Source organism: Schistocerca americana, chromosome X, assembly GCF_021461395.2.
Source record: "Schistocerca americana isolate TAMUIC-IGC-003095 chromosome X, iqSchAmer2.1, whole genome shotgun sequence".
NCBI lineage: Eukaryota > Metazoa > Arthropoda > Insecta > Orthoptera > Acrididae > Schistocerca > Schistocerca americana.
Genome location: NC_060130.1, coordinates 352,705,304 through 352,732,080, shown reverse-complemented (window position 1 = coordinate 352,732,080; position 26,777 = coordinate 352,705,304). Strand labels below are relative to the sequence as shown.

General features: G+C 39.5%; 1 protein-coding gene across 3 annotated transcripts in view; it reads left to right on the top strand.

The window, feature by feature from the left end:
• LOC124555545 overlaps nt 1-26,777 on the top strand; it is a 336,715-nt gene that overhangs the window by 300,136 nt on the left and 9,802 nt on the right. For 2 of the 3 annotated variants that reach the window (XM_047129499.1, XM_047129500.1), the window contains 3 exons: nt 4,347-4,563; nt 11,562-11,750; nt 24,061-24,229. In XM_047129499.1, coding sequence (XP_046985455.1) covers nt 4,347-4,563; nt 11,562-11,750; nt 24,061-24,229 — 575 coding nt within the window. The remainder of the gene's footprint in view (nt 1-4,346; nt 4,564-11,561; nt 11,751-24,060; nt 24,230-26,777) is intronic. The other variant, XM_047129501.1, reaches the window with a different exon arrangement.

Genomic DNA, 26,777 nt, shown 5'->3' with positions numbered 1-26,777 from the left:
GGGTATCGGCGAGGACCATTCGCAACCGTCTCCATGAAGCTGGGTTACGGTCCCGCACACCGTTAGGCCGTCTCCCGCTCACGCCCCAACATCGTGCAGCCCGCCTCCAGTGGTGGCGCGACAGGCATGAATGGAGGGACGAATGGAGACGTGTCATCTTCAGCGATGAGAGTCGCTTCTGCCTTGGTGCCAATGATGGTCGTATGCGTGTTTGGCGCCGTGCAGGTGAGCGCCACAATCAGGACTGCATACGACCGAGGCACACAGGGCCAACACCCGGCATCATGGTGTGGGGAGCGATCTCCTACACTGGCCGTACACCACTGGTGATCGTCGAGGGGACACTGAATAGTGCACGGTACATCCAAACCGTCATCGAACCCATCGTTCTACCATTCCTAGACCGGCAAGGGAACTTGCTGTTCCAACAGGACAATGCACATCCGCATGTATCCCGTGCCACCCAACGTGCTCTAGAAGGTGTAAGTCAACTACCCTGGCCAGCAAGATCTCCGGATCTGTCCCCCATTGAGCATGTTTGGGACTGGATGAAGTGTCGTCTCACGCGGTCTGCACGTCCAGCACGAACGCTGGTCCAACTGAGGCGCCAGGTGGAAATGGCATGGCAAGCCATTCCACAGGACTACATCCAGCATCTCTACGATCGTCTCCATGGGAGAATAGCAGCCTGAATTGCTGCGAAAGGTGGATATACACTGTACTAGTGCCGACATTGTGCATGCTCTGTTGCCTGTGTCTATGTGCCTGTGGTTCTGTCAGTGTGATCATGTGATGTATCTGACCCCAGGAATGTGTCAATAAAGTTTCCCCTTCCTGGGACAATGAATTCACGGTGTTCTTATTTCAATTTCCAGGAGTGTATTTAGTTTCTTTTCACTTGTTGTTGCCTTTTCTAGTATTTCCATGTAAATGTTTTCTTTACATTCACAAATCTTTTCTTTACATTTACAAATCAATTGTTTTCACTCAAATATTTATTTCCCCTTTCTATGTCCATGAAACATAGAAACATAGAAAGATAGATCACTTATCATTTAGCTACAATATAGCAGGTCAGAAACTGGAAGCAGTTAATTCCATAAATTATCTGGGAGTACGCATTAGGAGTGATTTAAAATGGAATGATCATATAAAGTTGATCGTTGGTAAAGCAGATGCCAGACTGAAATTCATTGGAAGAATCCTAAGGAAAGGCAATCCGAAAACAAAGGAAGTATGTTACAGTATGCTTGTTCGCCCACTGCTTGAATACTGCTCAGTGGTGTGGGATCCGTGCCAGATAGGGTTGATAGAAGAGATAGAGAAGATCCAACGGAGAGCAGTGCGCTTCATTACAGGATCATCTAGTAATCGCGAAAGCATTACGGAGATGATAGATTAACTCCAGTGGAAGACGCTACTGGAGAGACACTCAGTAGCTTGGTACGGGCTTTTGTTGAAGTTTCGAGAACAGATCTTCACCAAAGAGTCAAGCAATATATTGTTCCCTCCTACATATATCTCGCAAAGAGACCATGAGGATAAAATCAGAGAGATTAGAGCCCACACAGATGCATATCAACAATCCTTCATTCCACAAACAATACGAGACTGGAATAGGAGGGAAACCCGATAGAGGTACTGAAGGTACCCCCGCCACACACTGTCAGGTGGCTTGCGGAGTATGGATGTAGATGTAGGTGTAGATAGTTCTTGTTTATAAATCATTTGTTGAGCTACTACTTCCAATGAGGGATGCATCATCTGCATACATGATTAAATTTTCTTTCACTGATGCTGTGATGTCATTTACATACAGTAAACATTAGTGGACCAAATATTGAGCCTTGTGCTATCCCATACTTTACCATTTGAAAATCAGAGTAAAAGGTCTCCATTTTATTATTTACATTGGATCTTAATTCTACACTTTGTTCTCTGTTTTCTGTAAATGATTTTACTGACTGGCTTTATTCCCCCTGATGCCAAATGTATGCAGTTTACTTAACAGAGTAATATGGCATAGACAGACAAAGACTTTGAGGGACATTTTACCCATGTTCATAATCATGTAATAACAAGAACTGGCTAATCTAATAAAGAAAGAGATATGTAAAAGCTTGTAATGGCATTATCTCATGTACTTCTCCCATTAATAATGTTTATCTTATCTTCAGTGACATTGGAACAGAAAGGTGGATTCTTAGGACACATTTTGCAAATATTCAGAAGTATTAGTATTAAAACTACTGCAATTTACTGTTAATTACTTTTCAGAACTAAGAAAACATATTATGTAGAGAATTATGTAAAAATCTGCTGAATTTAAATGATAAAAATTGAAATGTATCATTGTGGTTCAATAAAAAAAAAGTACCTGAAACATTCTGAGGAAAAGAGTCTGACAAGTGGTGGAGTTATTCAAGTCTGAGGCATGCATATATGAGATAACATGTAACTCGTGAGAGGTCTACCATTACCTCTCAGCAATGTAAAATAGAGGAACCCACTGTCTGTGCATCAAATAGTTCACTTGTAGCAACCTTCAAGCGCTCAGTATGTTCCACAAGGCAATAAATTACCCAGTTGTTCCTGAATTGTTTTGAAATTGTTCGAGAAATATTTCTTGTTCCCTCCCCCCCTTCCTCCTGGCAAGCTTCCTCCTGTCACCTTGCCTTTGGTTTTATTAAGCCTTTGTGGGGCACCACTGAGTGAGATACATGCACCTTCAACCCATCTAGGCAAATCTCTATTGTGTGCAGTGGCTGAACTGTAATGAGTCACAGTGGCTTCCCACTTTCATCATGTCTCTCCATATCTTTGGTATCATCAGGACAATTAGGAGTGCTATGCACCGTTAGGTAGGGGAATCTAATTCAATTGTTCTTAAGGTTATATTCAAAAGAAATTGTTGACTGATGACATTTCTGAAAATGTCCTCTGTTTACCATATGATTCTTCATGTATTCTTTATGTGTCAGTTTTATTACTCATTGTTTTTATGTGGCCATCTCTCTTGCATAAAGAGTTGAAATACAGGTTAAAGGAAGTTGAAAGTCAAAAAAGGAAAACACATTATTGGAACTCTGTAAAAAGGAAGTACGATGTAAATGTATCCAGAATGATATTTTCACTCTGCAGTGGAGTGTGCGCTGATATGAAACTTCCTGGCAGATTAAAACTGTGTGCCCGATCGAGACTCGAACTCGGGACCTTTGCCTTTCACGGGCAAGTGCTCTACCAGCTGAGCTACCGAAGCACGACTCACGCCCAGTACTCACAGCTTTACTTCTGCCAGTATCTCGTCTCCTACCTTCCAAACTTTACAGAAGCTCTCCTGCGAACCTTACAGAACTAGCACTCCTGAAAGATAGGATACTGTGGAGACATGGCTTAGCCACAGCCTGGGAGATGTTTCCAGAATGAGATATTCACTCTGCAGTGGAGTGTGCGCTGATATGAAACTTCCTGGCAGATTAAAACTGTGTGCCCGACCGAGGCTCAAACTTGGGACCTTTGCCTTTCGCGGGCAAGTGCTCTACCATCTGAGCTACTGAAGCACGACTCACGCCCAGTACTCACAGCTTTACTTCTGCCAGTATCTCGTCTCCTACCTTCCAAACTTTACAGAAGCTCTCCTGCGAACCTTGCAGAACTAGCACTCCTGAAAGAAAGGATACTGTGGAGACATGGCTTAGCCACAGCCTGGGGGATGTTTCCAGAATGAGATTTTCACTCTGCAGCAGAGTGTGCACTGATATAAAGCTGTGAGTACCGGGCGTGAGCCGTGCTTCGGTAGCTCAGATGGTAGAGCACTTGCCCGCGAAAGGCAAAGGTCCCGAGTTCGAGCCTCGGTCGGGCACACAGTTTTAATCTGCCAGGAAGTTTCATATCAGCGCACACTCCACTCCAGAGTGAAAATCTCATTCTGGAAACATCCCCCAGGCTTTGGCTAAGCCATGTCTCTGCAGTATCCTTTCTTTCAGGAGTGCTAGTTCTGCAAGGTTTGCAGGTGAGCTTCTGTAAAGTTTGGAAGGTAGGAGATGAGATACTGGCAGAAGTAAAGCTGTGAGTACCGGGCGTGAGTCGTGCTTCGGTAGCTCAGATGGTAGAGCACTTGCCCGCGAAAGGCAAAGGTCCCGAGTTCGTGTCTCGGTCAGGCACACAGTTTTAATCTGCCAGGAAGTTTCAATGTAAATGTTTCGTGTCAGACGAGGTTATGTGTTAGATATAGTGGTATTATTTTAGTACACATTAGTATTGTACACCTACAGAAATAAACAGACTCAATGTATTTTCACTAAATGTATGGTATCATCATTTTATAACGTTTTCTATTCTTTCAGGAACACGGATGGCTTTGTATATGCCACAGAATAACATCAGGTCTTTTCTTCCATTATTCAGCATGGCTTGTTGTTGCACTTACCTTTGAAAGACTGTTAATGATCCGATGGCCTATGCATTCATATTCTATCTGCAGAATTCGACCTGCAATTTTTGTTACCACTCTTGTTGGACTTGTGGTATTTTTGCTGAATCTTGCCAGGTTAAAGACCCAAGGTTTGTTTCCATATTAAATGTGTTTCTTAGACCTGTGATATGAAGCAGAATATGTTTGTTCATACATCTGTATGTGTAGTGGCCAATAAAATAATATCTCTGCTGCACCTGTGTTTAAGAATAGGATTAATTGCTGCATGCCACAGACAGGACACGTTGAGTTGCAGACAGGCACAACAAAAAACTGCTATACAGCTGAGTTTTCAGCCAAGAGGCCTTCTTCTAAAATAGAAAAGGCACACACATCCACGCAAGTCAACTCTCACACCCACATGACAACTGTCTCTGACCACCGAGGCCAATGGCCAGAGACAGTGGTCACGTGTGTGTGAGTTTTCTTGTGTGAATTTTTGTGTCTTCTTTTTAAAGGAAGGCATTTTGGACAAAAGTTCACAAATACAGCAGTATTTATTGTGCCTGTCTGCGACTCAACATTTCCTTTACATGTTGACTATCACTTTACCCTTTTCATAATATTATTTTTATTTCATCCTGGATTTTCAGTTGTTTGATTGTACTTATAGTTACACATGATTGATCATTATTGTTTTGTATTAAAGCTTGTGAAAACAATATGACATTTATATGATACTTTAATTGTGCCTAACATTTACATTTTTCTGACGATCTCTGTTCAATGTGACCATGATATAATAAGGAGTAGCAAACATTCCTTTGCACAATAAAAAAAGGCAATGCACTTCTGTTATTCACTCACACAGAACTAAGTTGTTGAACACATTGCTTAGAATGTAACACACTGCAGTCTGTGTTTGTGCCAAGCATTATATAAAGGAACATTCATTTTGATATGGTGCTGTTTCAACTGGCACTGCAGTTGACTGAAATATCATGCTTGTATTATTCAAACCATAATAATGTCATGCTACTGCTAATAACACTTTCATTGTCATCTGTTGGTCATTATATGGCTGTACTTTGACACAGGCACTAGCTGAAATAGTCTCAAGCCAGAGATATAACACAGCATGGTTCTCCAGCCAAGCCCCACAAACCAGTACCAAAGAAGTACCACCTTCATTACCCAATATCATACTTTACTGGAACAACTTAACCACATCCTTTGCCTGGGCTGCAGTTACTCATTATTGTGGCTATAAATGAGTAACATCCTTCCCACAATCATTCTCATCTCTCCCAAAGTGATATTTCACCTCACCCATTCTAGAAAATGTCCTGCCCCATGCTTATGCCATATCTACTCCCAACTCTTCGCCAGTTGGGTCATATCCCTGTGGAATACACGACACAACATTCGTCAAATGCACACCATGCTTGACTTCAGTGGCTGTTTTACAACCCATTCCACCTGGATTGTTCCTCACCCCACTCACCCCCCCCCCCCCCCTCCCAGCACTCATAGGAACCACCAGCATCATTGAATTATGCAGTCTCCACTAGTCCCTGCTCCACACTCAGCTCCACTCTTGTTCCCATGCCTCCCACTCCACTCCATTATTCAAAATTCACTCCTTCCTCTCCACAGTGTCCCTCTTACTTTCTTTTATCTAAATCTTCTCCTGACACACTCTTCTACTTAATCCTGTGCCACACACAACTTCCCATGCCCACACCAGGATGAGCTCACCAGTGTCATTTACTCTGTGCCATTACCTTTACTCTATCTGTAATTTATATTTCACCAAGAACTTTCCAGTGTAATATTAAATATCATCTAGGATTTTTAATAATTTCAGAGAACTGGGGTCCATAGCCTGTGGAAAATGATTGAATGATGTCTTCTTCCTTTTACTCAGCATCTATGTGCAATTTTCTAAGTAATCTGGATATATTTATCACATGAGAATGACCATAGAGAGTGAAACTAGCTAATTGTGTTAGATGTATATACTTCAGTCTGATAAAAACAGCCTAATAAAGGGAATATAGTGTTACTTTATGATTTAGAGTACATATTGTCAAAAGTGATACTGCTTCTATTGCTGCTCCTGATGTCCTGGTAACTGGGTTTACAGATTAGTTGACATTTATGCATAAGTAACATAACCTACTTGTGTTTTGAGAACCCACTGAAGGAAAGAAAAGTGAAAAATCATAAATTCTACTTCAAACATTTATTCATGCAAAAAGATCATCCACTGTTACCAACTGATGGCTGCAACAACTCTCATTGGAAGAAGGCAAAATAAGCCCCCCTAATGTTGAAAAGAAATTGAAACTGTTTCACATGGCCCTGCAGGAACTTTTTATTGGGTTCTAGATTGGATACATTATGCAACTAGCCTGTTTTGTATGTGTATTATACCACTAAGTATGACTGTGGTGGTCTGGTGGGTGGACCACTGGACTTCAGCACTGGAGATCTTTGATTCAATTCTAGTGAGGGGCATGGATTTTTTATTGTTCCAGTCCCTTTAGGAAATCCCCAGGTCCACTCAGACTGCTGACAAAATGAGTATGGAATCTTTCCCAGTGCAAAAGGCTGACTGGGTGTGGGGGCCCCTTCCCCTCATAGTGCCATGAAAACAAAAAGACTGCTCCCTACCTGTAGTGATGCCTATAGTCCAGTCACAAGTTTGTGTCACAGACTTCACCTTCACTTGTACTAAACCCTTATGCCACAGACAGCCACACAAATGAAAGAGTTTAACATCCAATTTATATCAAGATCAGCATAGGCAGAGCACAAGCTCAGACTAAGAGGAGCATCCCAGCAGTTTCCTACAATGATTCATGTACTTCCAGATAACCTAAATCAGAATGACCAGATATGGATTGAAAAGCATGTACTTTGAATATAAATCCTGTTTCTTAACTAATGTCTTACTTCATTAGTTGAAATATGCCACCTCACTTAGTTGATGAAAGACAGTAAGAAATCACATCCCTTCAGGAGAAGGGTACAGAACAACAACTCAACATTATAGATCAACATCCCTATTATTTGTCTGAAACATTTTTGAAGTCCATTATTATGATATTCCTGAAAAAAAAAAAGCACTGCTTCTCTCCAATAATCAATAAGGATTTTTAATGAATCACTGTCTGAAACACAGCTCACCCTCTTCACACATGATATCATGCCAATTAGAATATAGATTAACAGATAAGTTTCAGTTTACTGGTATTAAAGTCAAATGTGAATTATGTTAACAGAGGACATAACAGGGGCCGTATTAGCAACAGAATGTAGATTAGCAGAGTAGAGAATGTAATTTCCCATCACTCCCTTTGGAAATGGAACACAGAAAGCAACTAATAATGGCACACCAACCTCCACCATGCAGTTTATAGTCATTTACGGAAGAGATAAGACGCCAGTACACCAAATAAATCCAAATGTAGTGTAGTTCTAGAGAATGCATACAAGCAAAATTATTTTCTTGATGAGATCAAGAAAACATAAGCTTGTAAGATTATTATACAATTTATTCTGTCTTTAAGTGGTGGTAAATCATTTATTATTATTAGGGGAAGGCGGGGTAATGTGGCCACTCTAAGTGAAATTGAATTTTCATGAAACCATGGCTATTAACAGAAGCTTGTGGCATATACCAAGTATTTATAGCTAAGGTAAAAGTATATGTTGTAAGACGTATAAACGTTTTTGTGAATGCTTCCATAATGGCCAATTTTACCTACCTAATGGGATAAATTGGCCAGTCCTTTGCCACCATTCCCACATAGACTGTTAAGTTTAAAAGCATGGGTAGGCTTATAGTTTTTATTTCACCAGTGACTATTATTAAAAGAACAGTAATATGAAAGAAAAGGAAATGTGTTGCAATACATTGCTGGCATAAAAAGATCAACAAATGAGTAGTATTAATTATTCCTAATGATGTAAATAGAGAAATCAGTGACTAACTGTGGGTTACTATTTCAGTCTAATTCAGCCACAATTTGTCCACTCAGGAGCAATATTAAGTCATGTACAAACTCGCAAGTGAAGTTGTCATCATCCTCATCACATTCAACCCACAGTTCATGAGCTCAGCATTTATAACTCCAACATCTTATCCATACTTCATTTTCTTTAGATCCAGGAAATGCTACCTTGCAGTAAAAGCAATCTGTGCCACTGTCCTCATCAGTGGATTTTTCTTCTTCCATTTCTTCTTGAAAAAGTTTCTTTTTAGCAGAAACTTTTTCAGCATTTGGTCCCACTTTTAACTTTTTTCCTTTGTTTTGTGTTGCCTTGTAGGATATCGGCCTCATCTGTTTGGTTTTCTTTGAACTTCCTTTTTTCCTTAAAAGTTCTTCATCTTTCTTTATTTTAGCTTCAGCCAACACATTTTTATAAGGGTTTGAAGTGATTATGGCAGTCTTTCCTTTCTTACTCCTAGTTTGTCTTTGATTCACACATTGTTTCTTAGGCAGAGGTTTTACATCCTTTGGGCTTATGTAGAACCCACATATTGTATACTCAGAGGGACATTCTTCAGTGATCAGACACAGAGGGGAACCTTCTCTTGGAGAAGACTTATCACCTATAATCTGAAGGCAGCCTGCACTTGAAGACAGCTCTTAAGTTGGTCCCATAAATGAACCAGTGGGCCTCTTTGAAGAAGACACAGTGGTCTGGTGCCCAGAGGGACCAGCATTGCAAGAAGACTCAGCATTTTCACAGTAAAAGGAACCAATATTTGAACAAGGCACAGTATGTGTTTCCCCATCCAAAGGAAGCAGCTGCAGTAGAGACTGCAATTGTAAACACATTAGGATCTAGAGGAAAAATTGCACACTTTTGCTATCACTGGAGTGGCTGCATGAGTGCACTTACTTGAAACAGTGTAATAATTATTTCTGGACTATTGTGAAGAAATGTTTCACAAGCTTGTATGTGGAAGGTTTCAAAAGGAGACACAAATGCCACACGCAAAGGTTGAAGTTTGTGGCTACGGTGTGGGAGCAAGCACACAACAGTTGTATGACTTTCTCTGGCATTATAAATAAAACCTATGTTCCTAGTATGGGTGGAGTGAACATCTAAGATTAGTAGAACTGGCTGCTGAGCAGATGATGTTGTATATTTTAAAAACTGTTCACTTTGCATCCAATTGCTAGGGTGGCATGCAATGCAAATTCAGTTCCTGGTGGGGCCCTATTTTTAAGTTCAACCTTCACTCTTCACATAGGGACAATTACAAAAGGGGAAATGAAATTTCCTTCTGAAGACATGCACACTACAAAAGTCAACAGCAAAAACTGGCTCCAACTTATTGTCTTCCTTTGAGTTCAGACACTTTGCTGCTCTTGGGCTGAACTGTCAGAAGACCAACTTCCTTCAATATTAATAAGATGTGCAGGATGAAATCATTTATCTTACAATGTTTTAAGGATATCAGAAAACTTGTGTACGGTCATCTTGTCATATGCTTGTGCTCTAGCCATAGTGGAAGATTCTGCTTACTAAAATTAATATTAGGATGGCTTTCTCTAAAGCACACCATCCAGACTTTGTCTGCCATTTCAGACTCTTTGTTGGAACAATGTCATATTTTGTTACGCTCTGTCAACCAGATTGCTAATTGATTGTAATTACATAAAACTGCTTTTCCATTTAAAAAATATAATTAAGGATTTCTTGCTCTTGTTCTTCACTGAACACTGCCCTTAAGCTCTCCATAACATTTTTACTGCTATTTTCATCTCTGTTTTTCCTTAGAACTCTTCATTTTAGTGTATTACATTGGATATTGAATTGTTTTTCTACTGCCAAAAAAGGCATGTTATCATTCTCTACTTCTTCAATTGGGTTTTTCATCACAACAGGGTCCCATGTTTGTTGCTCTGTTTACAAGATGTATTTTCGTGGTATCTTGAAGCTCTTGCAAACCCTTGCAGAAGAGCAGAATAACGGATATTAGATTTGAGTATAAAATGATTGGTAATGTTTTAATTTCAGTTGTTATACTATGCATATAATATGGAATTAGCTAAAACTCTTTGGATAAACAGATATAAAATGAATTGTCAGGAATAGTGGCCATCTGTGGGGAAAAGTGGCCACTTTGACCACTTTTCCCAACTTGTAGCATGACCAGTTTTCCCGATTAGCTATATCAGTGGTTCACACATGAAACAATACAACCAAAGGAAATGAGAATGACATATTTGTAAACTAAAAGAAATTGTGCGGGCTGTGGTATCACAAAACCTATTGCCTTACATAACAGTGAAGCAGTTAAAGTAATATGAGTGACTTACCTTACATGAAATGATTGAAAAACTTAAACATTTTCACAGAAAAATAACAGAGCAAGCTTCCTTTGTCAGTGTCACTGACAACACTAATGGTGCCTTGAACATAGTCTGGTCACTTCTCAGTAGGAAGCAACATAGTTGAAAACATCATATAAGCAGTGGCCACTTTTCCCAATCTGGCAACTTTATCCTTATTTCCTCTGTTATTATTATTATTATTATTGCTGTCCCATTGTGTTACATACAGGGTGTCCCTGGAGGAGTGATCAATATTGAGGGAATTGCAGAAATGATCATCTTCGTCTTCAATACTGTGAAACAGATCTCTTCTATTGTAAGCTCTGTGTTTTTGATAATTTGGGGGGAGGTAGTTTCACATTTTATGCAAAACAAATGTGTTTCACTCGTAAGGTATGTACTTCAGATCCATGTTTACTAGACGTTTTGCTTCAAATGCTTGTTGCTGTAATCTCCTCGAATATTGACCATTCCTCCTGGGACACCCTGTATACTGACAGATGTATTGATCATAATTTTTTTGCATCAATATTTATTAAAATGTGTAATTTTTATATCAGTCGTGTATGAAATAAAACCACCATGCATATGTTTGTTTAATTAAATAATAGCATCCAATAATAATAATTCCTTTACATGTTCTGAGTATACAATCTACAAATGTGGTCCGCAGGCATGTTAAAATTTGTATAATAAATTGTTTAAGTGTGTGATACATAAGATATTATGTACATCAAAATAATCAATATACATAAAGTAACTTGTGGCTTTGCTGGTATCTGGCGTTTTAGGCTTTGAACAAGAATCCGTGTATGAGTATGCATCATGTAGCAAAGTTGGGAGGTCAGAAAACTGGAGTAATTCCACATATTTGTTTATTTCCATTTCGACATGGATTCCAACATTTCTGATTGTTGTCGGCAATGCATGCATTGTTTATCACCTACATCAGTCAGCTAATCAACGATCAAAACTAAGTGGTAAGTTTTATGCACATTTTTTAGCTATGATTTAATTATTATGACCATCTCATGGATAGTGAAGTTATTGAATGGGTAGGAATGCCATGAACTGGAAGTGAACATTCTAATTGTCACAGACACATAATTCTGGTTTATGCCTGTCTGCTTCTTATACATCATTCTTTGCAACTCTGTGTTGTGAATACCATGCTGGATATCTCATTAAAAATTCTCAACAACAGTTGTGTCTCATTTCAAATGGCTCTGAGCACTATGGGACTCAACTGCTGAGGTCATTAGTCCCCTAGAACTTAGAACTAGTTAAACCTAACTAACCTAAGGACATCACAAACATCCATGCCCGAGGCAGGATTCGAACCTGCGACCGTAGCGGTCTCGCGGTTCCAGACTGCAGCGCCTTTAACCGCACGGCCACTTCGGCTGGCTGTCTCATTTCAGAACTAGATTATACACATATTGTTGTTAGTTCAGGGGCTGAAAAATTAATGCTTTAAAATTAGTCACCTTGCTTTCAAATAGAAGAGGTGCCTTGAGCAGAATTGTTCATTATTGTTAAGTGTGCATTTTGGGATGATGGAACAAAGGTATCTCATGTCAGTTTGGGTCTAAGCTACATTTCATTCAGTAATATCACTGAAATTTACCAAAGCCAAAAAGGTTCTGTAATATAGTGTAAGAGACAGACAACAGCACAGCCACAATGAACCAAAATTTATTCTTCTCCCAAATACAAGAAAACAACAGTTGAGAACATGTACACAAACTTAGAAACAGTCCAGGTAAGAAACAGTCCAGGTACCGATACAAGCAGTTGCTGAGTAAATATGAACAAAATACGAGAGCAAGTGCCCGCTGCACTGTGCTTATAAAGGGGAGACTGTGCAGCAGATGCCATGTTGTATGCATAAGTCATGTGGCCCTCTGCAAGTGGCCTCTGGTGGCTGGCTCATGCAGATGGCATTGGTGGAATATTCGAAATGAAGTGTGCTGGTGGCCTGGTGCTGTGGTGCATATCCAGGTATTAGATGCAGTGTTACAGCACCCCTTCCACCTTGGGAAAAGAACACTCCACCAATGTGCTCATCAGGGTGACCGCTGAAACACCCGTGGCCTTTTCTGTGGATGTTGCAGTTGATGATGGCAGTGGTGGAAGGAGATTGTGAATTGAACGAATGAGCAGAGGTGGAAGTGGCACATCTGTGCACATGTGTGGCAGCTGCTCACCCATGAAGTAACATAAGAGAGAAGCAGTGACAAATGCACTGGTAGTATTTCAATGCCTGATCCCTTGATGTTATGGAACTGTGCCAGTGGTGAAGGCACCACCATTTGGTTGGGGGCACTGGTGATGTCAGTGTTGAAGGACCCAAAGGCACCAACCTAGTGACCGGCAGAATTGCCGGTGGCAATTAAGTATTACAGGAAATCCAGGCAGCAGGCACCAGGGAGCTGGGCTCCAGAGGAGAGACTGGAGGTTGTGACATACACAAGAAGGGTGGGTCTGCCCCCACATCACGGATGCCCCTCAAGGTCAGGACAGTTGCTAAGGGAGAAGGCAGAGGCGGTGGTAGTGGAACTGCAGCCCTTGCTGTGGTGTGAGGATGCAGTTGGTCATGGTGATTCATCACCAGCCCATTACTGGTGTGCACCATGCAGAGCCAGTGGCCTCAGCAGCTGTGGACAGTGACTGGGATCCACATCAATTGGCAGCTGAATGCTGGAGCCCAGACAATGGAGCCAGAAGTAAGCCACACTGGGGGCCAGACCAGCAGGCATTGGTGGATTGGTGTGAGCAGATGCAAGAGGGTGCATTGCTAGTGACCATGCATCATACTGGCTGGACTCCGATTCCCTACCAGCATAAACCTGTAGGAACTCAAGAAGCCTGTCAAGGCATTGTCCTTGGAGGAGTCTGTGACATACTTCTGAATTTGAACCTTGAACATGTGGATGAGATACGGAAATCCTTCCCTACAGAAAATTTTGGAGTGTGCCCAAATCATAGCCACAGCTGATGTTGAAGGAAACATACGGAAATTTAGTTAAATCATTGAGAGCCAACAGCCAGTAAGAACTTAGGAATGGTCCCATGAAATCAACATGGATCATTCCCATGGATACTGTGGTGGAGGCCATGGAGGGGGCACTGCCTTTGACACCACCTGTTGGGCAGCACACTGAGAGCAGGCCAATAACTTTGTATGTGAGACCTCCCCCCCCCCCCCTCTCCCCCCCATGTCCCTGATGTAGGAGCTGAAGAACATCCTGCTGTAGGGCAGGCTGGATCTCAACCATAGCTGTCAGCTTGTCCGTAGCTAAGAGAACAACACCATTAAATACCAAAGGGTTGGATGGAGGGCAAAATAGTTATGCAAAGGATCAGAAGCCCTGAAACTTCCTGGTAGATTAAAACTGTGTGCCCCACCGAGACTCGAACTCGGGGCCTGTGCCTTGCGCGGGCAAGTGCTCTACCATCTGAGCTACCGAAGCACGACTCATGCCCAGTACTCACAGCCTTACTTCTGCCAGTATCTTGTCTCCTACCTTCCAAACTTTACAGAAGCTCTCCTGTGCACCTTGCAGAACTAGCACTCCTGAAAGAAAGGATACTGCGGAGACATGGCTTAGCCACAGCCTGGGGGAAGTTTCCAGAATGAGATTTTCACTCTGCAGTGGAGTGTACGTTGATATGAAACTTCCTGGCAGATTAAAACTGTGTGCCCGACCGAGACTCGAACTCGGGACCTTTGCCTTTCGCAGGCAAGTGGTCTACCATCTGAGATACCGAAGTACAACTCACGCCCGGTTCTCACAGCTTTACTTCTGCCAGTATCTTGTCTCCTACCTTCCAAACTTTACAGATGCTCTCCTGGGAACCTTGCAGAACTAGCACTCCTGAAAGAAAGGGTACTGTGGAGACATGGCTTAGCCACAGCCTGGGGGATGTTTCCAGAATGAGATTTTCACACTGCAGTGGAGTTTGCGCTGATATGAAATTTCCTGGCAGATTAAAACTGTGTGCCCGACCGAGGCTCGAACTTGGGACCTTTGCCTTTCGCGGGCAAGTGCTCTACCATCTGAGCTACTGAAGCACGACTCATGCCCGGTTCTCACAGCTTTACTTCTGCCAGTATCTCGTCTCCTACCTTCCAAACTTTACAGAAGCTCTCCTGCGAACCTTGCAGAACTAGCACTCCTGAAAGAAAGGATACTGCGGAGACATGGCTTAGCCACAGCCTGGGGAATGTTTCCAGAATGAGATTTTCACTCTGCAGTGGAGTGTGCGCTGATATGAAACCTCCTGGCAGATTAAAACTGTGTGCCCGACCGAGTCTCGGGCACAGTCTCGGGCACACTCCACTGTAGAGTGAAAATCTCATTCTGGATCAGAAGCCCTGCTTGGAGTCCTGTCCAGCCAAACATGCTGAATGAGGTGAACAACTTAATGCAAAACCAGATAGGCAGTGATAGCAGCTGCAATCCCGGAACCTGTAACACCAAACCCTTCCACTGCATATTGTCACTTATCACCTAAATGACAACAAAGGATTTCATGCAGATCAATAATATGATCTTTCCCCATCAGAATCTGGAACAGTGCATCAGTGCTTTGTGGTAGGCCAAAAATGCATTTCATAGTTGTAGCAAGACAGAAACAAGGTCTACCACTATAGGCAAAGTGTGATCTGATGTCTGATGAGCAGGAACAGGGGCCACCACAGTGATGTCACACCAAGCCTCAGTATGATCACCTGCAGCACGAGATACCTCAAAAGATTGAGCAGTATTTAACACTTCAGCCAAAAATCGATTTTCACTTTGTAATGCATGTTGATGGAACCTCCTTCTCAGGAGCCAACCAAATGATAGTGTCATGGACCATAGAATCAGCATAGGAGTCATGATGAGCATTGGTAAAAATTGACATTTGCAGATGATGCCATGGAGTTGGACCGCCCAAGCCCAGTGGGACTGGTGGGGCTGTTTAAGACAAAAATAGAAATCTACAGATGCTGCAGTGATGTGCATGCATTTATGGTGATAATTTGACAACAACTTACAGATTTTTCCAAATGAAAGTGATGCAGGTTCCTCGAGTAGGGCTAACTGGCACAACAACTGGTAGATTTGAGGAGAAATCATAGAAAGAAACAAATACCTTCACTTGTTTGCATCAGTTATGTCAAAAGTGGTAGCCAATGTGGTTGACAAGTTCATGAGAGCAACCATAAGAGCCTGCTTGTGCTTGATCAGATATTGGAGCATTGCTTCCTCAGACAGAAGAACCAAGGGAACAACCAAGACTAAGTACATGGAAGTGAGCAGCATACTCGTTGCAAGTTGTATCATACAGTAAGACACAAACAGCAGCATGACCACAATGAACCAAAGTTTATCCTTCTTCCACATACAAGCAAACAACAGTTGAGAACATAGACACAAATATTGAAACAATCCAGGTACTGATACAAGCAATTGCTGACAATTAAGTATGAACACAATATGAGACCGAGTGTCTGCTGCACTGTACTTATAAAGAGCACAGCTCTAGTAGAAGGCACGGCAGATGTCATGCCATGTGCAAAAATCATGTGGCCCACCACATGCAGCCTCGGGTGGCCAGACCATGCAGATCTGTTGGCAGAATATTTGAAGTGTTTCACAGCAGCAGCCTGGTGCCATGGTGCATATCTGAATATGACATACAGGATTATAGCAAATTCATCACAAAAGGCGTGGCAAGCATATTTTACAATGTTTAAAATGTGGCCTTCATGCATTTCCTGCAGCTAGGAGCACCCCCAAAACTAGATTGTGCTTTTCAGAACTGACAATTCAGAAAGCTTTGAAATGAAATGCTCTTCATTCTCTTTCTCTGTCTGCCACTTGCACTAGCACAAAGTTCAGAACTTTGAATGTGAAATTTTTAATAATGCTCTACTTTCTCCCAAATTTTGTTTTTCATATGTTGATATATGTTATGTGATAATGTTAATCAAGTACCTACTCCATCTGCAGAATGGTTATATCTATATATTTCTTTTTATTGTGTAGTGTGTGTATTGTTCAAATGGATTAACTAAAATACAGTGTTATCATAAAATAGCCAGTTTATAACCAATGGAAATCCATCCTAAGTATATTAACATTTGAATAAAGTCTATACTTTCATTAACATCTGTTAAAAAAATGAGAGGTAGGATTCAATGTGATATACTTCTCTTAACATTGATGTAATTGAAAGATTTTCCAAAACAGCAACTGCAGACAAATCTTTGAAAAATACATCATATGGTATTCATTAGTTGGAAATTAAAGATGTGTTAAATATGCAGGAGAGCTTCTGTAAAGTTTGGAAGGTAGGAGACAAGGTACTGGCAGAAGTATAGCTGTGAGGACGGAGCGTGAGTTGGGCTTGGGTAGCTCAGTTGGTAGAGAACTTGCCCGCAAAAGGCAAAGGTCCCGAGTTCGAGTCTCAGTCTGGCACACAGTTTTAATTTGTCAGGAAGTTTCATATCAGCACACACTCTGCTGCAGAGTGAAAATCTCATTCTGGCTTGTATATTGTATTAACTAAACAAAACACTTTTTAGCCTTTTTCCATTATCTTTTTTATTACTGTATGATCTACTTTTTGAGTTGTCAACTTTTTGAATATGTATATTTGTGGCCTTTGACAAATTACATATAGATTTGCAAAATACATTAGAGCAGCATATACAAAATTCATTAGTACAGTATTTACAATAATTATGCTATTGTACAAATTAATGACCTTAGATGTCATTCTCATTGCTGAGATTTTCCAAGGTAAATATCACCTTAACAGCAAACATGGCTTTGCCTCCATGTAACTCCAAAATCAATGATATTGGATGGGTAGTTGCATTCCACTGACTGAAAACATCTATCTAGTGTAAACTGGAATAAATCCATAAGGTGAAACAGTGGCTACATATTGCAGTTCACATGTGATCTAGGGCATTGTACACATTAGTGGTACATGGCAGGAGGTATTGCATCTGTACTCGGGCTCGTTCACTACCTATTTTTCATGTGCATCATCTACAAAGGGGGTTGGTAGTGAACGCTTGCATTTGAACCCTTAATACTGAGTCATATGTTGGCTAGCCTTTGAACAGCAGTGAATTCAATACACATTGTCTACACCTCAGCCTTGTGAAAATGAGGTACAATATATAAGTTCAGATTGAAACTCATTTATTCAAAAGAAACACTTTAACTTTGTAGCTATGAATTTTTTTAAGTTCACAAATAAATCCGATCTGGATAATAATAATCTGTACAGTTCATACACATGGTTTATTTTCTCGTACCTACACGCTTTCACATCGTTCCTTCACATACACTGTTGTCCATGCTTACACTTGCGGCACTTTTCCGCTCTGAACTTACCACCACAACGGACAATGACCAACGACCTCCTGTTCCCGCTCATATCCCCCATTCTGAGTCAGGTCATGTGACACTACATTAATCAAAAAAATCCCTAAACATGACCAAAATTTGTTTACAATTTTTATAAGATTTAAATACTTAAACATAAATACATTATATAATTTTACACACATTTATCACAATGATTTTATAATTTGTTGAAATTAAAAGAAAAACAAAACACTATGCAACAGAACTACAATGCTCATCAAAACCCTAAACAAGTATTTTCCCATCTATTTTGCACTGTACTATTTTCACTCTGCATTTAATACATAATTTTATTCTGAAGCATGGAAAATTAAAATCAGTACTAATTTATGACACGCTATCAGATTACATAATTAGGAATAACTCCATGTTTTGGCACAACTTCAACCCTCTTCCTTCATTTAATGGCATCTTTGCACGAAATATGAAACATACAAATATTTGTCTGGCACTACAAAGACAGAAACTGAATGGTGTCTTCATAATAAAATAACGACTTACTTTGCAGTTGTTCTAAATATCTTTATAGCTTAATTCCACTATGAGACATTTTAATTGAAATACACCAGCTCAACATATTATTCCTGTTGCTGTGCTTTAAATTTAAATTACGAACTACTTGAAAGAGCTCTATATTATCCCCTGTTACCTTACAGTATGTGTGCTGGTAGTTTCCTGGCATACAGATCATTGTCATGAATATATCTGCAGACAATACTTCTGGACGTCAATAAGACAAAAGGGGCAACAATTTTTACACTCTGCTTGTTTTATGCAACATGCTACTTTCTTTTAGCACTTAGAAAATACATTAAGTAGAAGATTTGCTATAATCTACAGATTATAATTGGGTGCAGTCAGATCCAACTTGTAACAACTGTGTGTCATTTTCCTGTGTATAATATTCTGTCTGCATTCCACCACAGTTCTATTTCTACACCTACATCTGTACTCAGCAAACCACTGTGAAGTTCATGGCAGAGTATGCATCCCATTTTACCAGTTATAAGTTTTTCTCCCCTTTCCAGTCATGTATAGAGCATGGGCAGAATGACTGCTTAAAATACCTCTGTGTGTGCTGTAATTGATCCAATATTGTTTCCACAATCCCTATGGGAATGATATGTAATGGGTTTTAGTATATTCCTAAAGCTATCATTTAAAGCTGGTTCTTGAAACTTTGTAAGGATTCTGTCTCAGGATAGTTTATGTCCAACTTCAAGTGTGTGCCAGTTATTTCAAAATCTCTGTAACACACTCCTCTGGGTCATACAAACCTGTGATCATTCATGCTGCCCTTCTTTATATATGTTCAGTATCCAGTATTTGGTAGGAGTCCAATACATTTGAGCAATATTCTAGGATGGGTAACATGAGTGATTTGTAAGCCATCTCCTTTGTAAACTGATTGCATTTCTCTAGTATTCTATCCACAAATCAAAGTCTGCTGCCTGCTTTACCCTCAACTGAGCCTAAGTGATCATTTCATTTCATGTCCCAACACAGGTATTTGTGTGAATTTACTAAGTTCACCTGTGACTCATAGATACTGCAGTCATAGGTTACTATGTTTCTTTCATTTTGTGAAGTGCACAGTTTTATGTTTCTGAACATTTGAAGCAAGTTGCCAATCTGTCCACTAATTGTAATCTTATTAAGACCTGATTAAATGTTTGTGCAGCTTCATTCCGTCTGTACTTTATTGTAGGTAATGGCATCATCTTAGAAAAATCTGAAGTTAGTATTAATATTGTCCACAAGGTCATGAATAAACAGCATGAACAGCAATGGGCCCAACTCACATCTCTGCGATACACCCGAAGTTATGTCTACATTTGTCAATGACTCTCCATCCAATGTTACTTGCTGCACCCTCTCTACAAAAAATTCTCAATAAAGTCACAAATTTCACTTGATACCCCACGTGATCATACTTTTGATAATACTAATAAGTTTAGGTTTGATAATCAGAAATGCTTTCTGGAAACAGAAATACTGTATCTACCTGATGGCCTTGATGCATAGAATTCTGTCATCATGTGAGAAAAGTACAAGTTGGAGTTCATGTAACTGATATTTCCAAAATCCTTTCTGGTTGGCACAGAGAAGGTCATTGTGTTCAATGTACCTCATTATGTTTGGGCTTGGAATATGTTCTAAGATTCTGTAACAAATGGATATCATGGATATTGGACAGTAATTTCATCGGTCACTTCTGCTACCCTTCTTGCAGATAGGTATTCACTTGAAACTGGTTTTATTGGATATTCACTGGAATTCATGGTAATTCATTGGAAAGAGTTATATGTTGTCATTCACTAGCATGCTACCTATTCATTTTTTTATAACTTTAACTTGAGGGGCCATTAAACCAGATACTACGCATTGGCACAGTTATTACCTCACTTGCTTTTGGAATTCATTTAACTTTTGTTATTTTATCTTAGCATCTAGATTAGTTCATATTTGTTATATGTCTTTTAATGCTAGAAATTCCTTTTTTTCTTTTTCCTTAACTTATTATGCATGGTAGCTTCCCCTCTTAAAACTGTATGTTGTAGGATAAGCAGCATGTTAACAAACTAATCACATAAACTTTTATTTGATATTGTGACATTTTGCGAGTAAACCGTTGCAACTATTCAGTTATCATCCTGATAATCCCCTCCAGATGAACAATTATAGGACATACTGTAAAATTTTAACTAAAGTCATTAAAAAATCTAAAAGTACAGGGTGATCAAAAAGACAGTATAAATTTGAAAACTTAATAAACATCGGAATAATGCAGATAGAGAGGTAAAAATTGACACACATGCTTGGAATGACATGGGGTTTTATTAGAACCAAAAAAACAAAGTTCACAAAATGTCTGACAGATGGCACTAGACAGCAAAACGTCAGTGACTGTGCATGACAATCGTGTATAAAAGGAGCTGTAATGAGAGAGAGAATCAGATGCACCAGCAGTCGCAGCATGTTGACGTTACCTGAAGAGGCACTTTTAGTGAAGCTGTATTATCAGAATGGGGAATGTGCTAGTTCAGCGATACAATCCTATCGCCATAGGAAGGGGATTCGAATGGGTAAAGGTCCGTTGACAAATGCAGCTTCTTCGAGGAAGTGCGTGATTCTGGTTTTGTAACTGCTACCGTGACGGGTGAGAGGTACGTTGATATGTTACAGAATCACATCATCCCAAGCCTGGCTGGTAAACACCTTCTGGAATGTATCATGTTTATGCAGGATGGTGCTCCACCCCATATTGCTGGATGCGTGAAAGATCTCTTGCACGTGTCGTTTGGTGATGATCATGTGCTCAGCCGTCACTTCCATCATGCTTGGCCTCCCAGGTCCCCAGACCTCAGTCTGTGCGATTATTGGCTTTTGGCGTTACCTCAAGTCGCAAGTGTATCGTGATTGACCAACATCTCTAGGGATGCTTAAAGACAACATCCGATGCCAATGCCTCACCATAAGTCCGGACATGCTTTACAGTCCTGTTCACAGAATGATGGTGGACATATTGAGCATTTCCTGTAAAGAACATCATCTTTGCTTTGTCTTACTTTGTTATGCTAATTATTCCTATTCTGATCAGATGAAGCGCCATCTGTCAGACATTTTTTGAACTTTTTTATTTTTTTGGTTCTAATAAAACCCCATGTCATTCCAAGCATGTGTGTCAGTTTGTACCTATCTACATTATTTTGTGATTTATTCTGTTTTCAAATTTATATGTGCATAGAATCTGAAATTAATTGTTCAAATAATAAAATCAGAACAATTTGGAATTTAATAAAGAGGGAAACAGGTACTGCACTATCTGACAACGTAAAAACTGCTGTCCTAAAAATCAGTGATTTGGAAATAACTGATAGTAAACAGATAAAAGACACATTTAACAATCAATTTCTAACTGTCACTTCTAAAATAGGTTGCAGTGGTGATCTAAGGGAAGCTGCAGATATTCTGAAATTTAACCTCCCACAAAGTTTTAATGATATAAATGTACCACCCATAACAGTTAATGAAATTAAAAAAATATTTCACTCGTTGAAATGTAAAGGATCTTCAGGTATAGATAACATCTCTAGTAAACTGTTGAAGGCCTGCAGAATTATGTAAGTGTAGTACTTGCTCACATTTGCAACCCGTCTCTTTATGAGGGAGTTGTTCCAGAGAGAATGAAATATGCCATTGTGAGGCCTCTTTTCAAGGCTGGCGATGCTACAGATGTCAAAAATTATTACCCTGCCTCTCTCTTAACAACGTTTTCAAAGGTTGTTGAAAAGGCAGTGTAAAACAGGATTGTGGCACATCTTGATAAACTTAATATTATTAACGATAGACAGTTTGGCTTTCAAAAAGGGATTTCCACAGAGCATGCCATATACTCACTCACAAATGATGTCTTGGAGTCTATTAACAGTAAGAAAGCACCAGTTAGTGTTTTCTGTGATCTTTCCAAGGCCTTTGATTGAGTAAACCGCAAGATACACTTGGAGAAGGCCTATCATTATGGAATCAATGGGCCTATAGATAACTGGCTAAAATCATATCTTGAAGACAGGAAACAAAAGGAGGTTCTAAATGGCTGCAACAAAGGATCTTCTAATCTAGTGGATTCTGAATGGGGCAAAATACAGCATGGAGTTCCCCAGGGATCTGTCCTTGGACCCTTGCTGTTTTTAATATATGTTAATGATTTACCCCTGTCCATTAGTAAAAAATATGAATTCACAATGTTTGCTGATGATACAAGCATTGCAGCAGATGGTAAGTCTACTGCTGATCTGGACACTGATGTTAATGATATACTCAGAGAAGTTACAGCTTGGTTTTCAATTAATTCTCTTTCAGTTAATATTAAAAAAACTAATTTTATACAGTTCCACACAAAAATAAAACTCCAGAAAATACATTAATTGCTCATGACAACCAGGAACTAGAACAGGTGCACTCCACTAAATTCCTAGGGATTCACATTGACAATAGGCTCAACTGGGAACAGCATGTGTCCCATACTCTAAAAAGGCTTTCATCAGCAACTTTTGCTTTAAGAATCCTTACTCATTTTGGGGACATCAGCATTTTAAAATCAGGGTTCCTCCACAAACCTCATGTAGAAAACTTTTCACACAGTTAGGTATACTGGCTACAATGTGTCAGTACATATACTCTCTGATGAATGTTGTTAATAAAGACTATGCTCAGTATGAAACAGATTGTTCATACCATAAAATCAATACTAGAGGTAAAGATGATCTACATGTTGAACTAAAAAATTTATCACTTGTACAGAAGGGAGTAAAGTATGCTGATATAAAGACTTTTAATGCATTGCCTAATTATATTAAATGTACAAGATAAAATGAAACACTGTTCAAAGGTACCTACATTAAAAAAATACCTGCTTGACCATTCACTGTACTCCTTAGATGAATTATTTTCCAGAAATAATATGCTCCCTTAATAATAGATGTTTTTAGTCTCTTAGTTATTAGACGGATGATACAATATTATGTTAATGATATAGAGTTGGTGTTAATGTTATAGTTTTAATGTTACAGAGTGAACTGCTATACTACTTAAATGACAGCTTGTAAATGAGAAAAAGTGATACTTATTAATATCTATATCATTGTATTATATTTATATTCTGTAGCATTAATTGTATTTGTGCAATTGTATTGACATGTTCCACATCCAGGCAAATCACTCGCATGTACAGATCCATGGAATATGCATAACAAATAAAATAAAATAAAAAATGAAGCTTACTAAGCATGCTATAGTATAAGGTCTTTGACTTTAGTAATGAAACTATAAATTAAATGAAGATAATTTGTTTCAGAAACAAATTACAGTCCAGGTCCAGATACATGTAAACTTACAAAGCTGCTGATAATGGTTTCTACAGTTTATGTTGTACTTCTGTTGCCAATTGGAATAGTTGGCAGTATTGATCTCTACTGGAGAGTGCACAGACCATCACAAAGCTACACTGTGGAATACATAAAATGGTACAGTAGTAAATGTCTAGCTCCTTATCTGTTTTTTAAATATGTATGGTTATCAAAATACTGAAAACATCCATATTATGAAAAACAACATGTTGTGTTGGGGCAACATTGCCTATTCTTATGCTAAGTTTGCTTTTTGTTGTGACAGCATGGAGATATTCTGTTAAGTTATGCATTACTTATTAATAAAGAGACTTAGACCAAAACAAAGGGATATCCACATTAATACCATTTGTAGTTTTTAGGTAAGCTTTTGAAGATGTTGACTGAAACACACCATTTGAAGTTCTGATGGTACCAAAGATGAAATATGGGGAGCCAAAGAATATCTACAACTTGTACAGATACCAGACTGCAGTTATAGGACTAGAAAGACATGAAACAGAAACAAGATAAGATTGTAGTCTATCCCTGATGTTATTCAGTCTGTAATTGAGGAATCTGTAAAGGAAGTCATGGAGAAATTTTGAAAGGAAATTAATGTTCAGAGAGAAGGAATGAAAGCTTTAAGGCTTGCTGATAACATTGTAATTCTGTCAGAGATGGTGACCTCTTCGAAGATCAGTTGAACAGAATCAATACCATCTAGAAAAGAGGTTATAAAGTGTGCATCATCAAAACTAAAACAAGGGTAATGCAATATAGATCAATTATCAGTTACACTGAGGTAACAAAAGTCATGGGATAACCCCAATTTTTTTTTTTTTTAATCGTTTTCCACAGATCCCTTGGAGAGGAGTCTCTGGGATGTGGAAAGAGTCAAGACCTCCTTTTGCCTGGTGTAGTGCAGCAACTTGATGTGGCACAGAATCAACTAGCTGTTGGAAGTCCCGTGAAAAAACATCGAGTCATGCTGCCTCTGTAGCTATTCATAATTGCAAAAGTGTTGCCAGTGCAGGGTGTTGTGTGCAGACTGACCCCTCAATTATGTCCCATAAATTTTGTTCAATGGCATTCATATCAGATAATCAAAGAAGCCAGGTCATTTGCTTGAATTGTCCAGAATGATCTTCAAACCAATTGTGAGCAATTGTTGCCTGGTGACATGGTACACTGTCATCCATAAAAATTCCATCAATGTTTGGGGACAGGAAGTCCTTTAATGGCTGCAAATGGTCTCCAAGTTGCTGAATATAACCATTTACAGTCAATAATCAGTTCAGTTGGACCAGAGGGCCCAGTATATTCAACATAAACACAGCCAAAATCATTATGCAACAACCACTAGCTTCCACTGTGCCTTGTGGACAACTTTGGTCCGTGGCTTCTTGGGGTCTGCGGCACACTCAAACCCTACCATTGCTCTTACCTGTTGAAATCAGGACTTATCTGACCACACCACAGTTGTTTGGTCATCCAGGGTTCAACTGATATGATTATGAGCCCAGCCACTGCCAGTGATGTTAACAAAGGCACTTGTGTCAGTTGTCTGCTGCCATAGCCCATTAATGCAAATTTCACCAAATTGTCCTGCTGGATATGTTCATCATATGTCCCACATTGATTTCTGTGGTTATTTCATGTAATGTTGCTTGTCTGTTAGCACTGACAATTTTATGGAAACACTGCTGCTTGTGGTTGTTAAGTGAAGGCCATCAGCCACTGCATTGTCAAGAGTGAGAGGTAATGCCTAAAATGCAGTATTTTTGGCATACTCTCTACTCTGTGACTCTCAGAATATTGAATTCCTTAACGATTTTCGAAATGAATTGTTCCATGCGTCTAGCTCCACCTATCATTCCATGTTCAAAGACTGTTAATTCTGATTTTGCGATCATAATTATTTCAGAAACATTCTTACATGAATCACCTGGTTGCAAATGACAGGTTTGTCAATGCACTGCCCTTTTGTACCTTGTGTGTGCAATACTACTGTCATCTGTATATGTACATATCACTATCCCATGACTTTTGTCACCTCATTCTACATCAGATCATGCTGATGGAATTAGATTTGGAAATGAGGCAGTAATAGTAGTAGATGAGGTTGGTTATTTGTGCGGCACAGTAACTGACAATGTATAATGTAGGAAGCAAATGAAATGAAGACTGGCAGTAGCAAGAAAGATATTTCTGAAACAATGAAACATTTTAGCATCTAATGTAAATTTAAGTGTTTGGAAGCCATTTCTTATAGTATTTTTCTGGATTGAAGCCTTGTACAGAAGTTAAATGTGATTGATAAACAGTACAGACAAAAAGAAAACAGAACTTTCTGAAATTTTACTCTCTGGTAGAATACTGAGGATTAGATGATACACTGTATAGCTGATGAAGAGTTTTTGAACAGCAATTGACAAGGAAAGAAATTCATGGAAAACTTGACTAATAGAAGGTATTGGTTGATATAATATCTCCTGATGCATCAAGAAATAGTCAGTTTTATATTGGGCTGTGTCCGTGGTGATGGTGGTGGTGCTGGGGTGTTGTAGAGGAAAACCAATGCTTTCCTGCAGTAAGTAAGTTGAAATGGATGTAAGTTCCAGTCGCTATGCAGAGATGAAAAGGTTTGCACAAGATGTACTGACATGGAGAGCTGCATCAAACC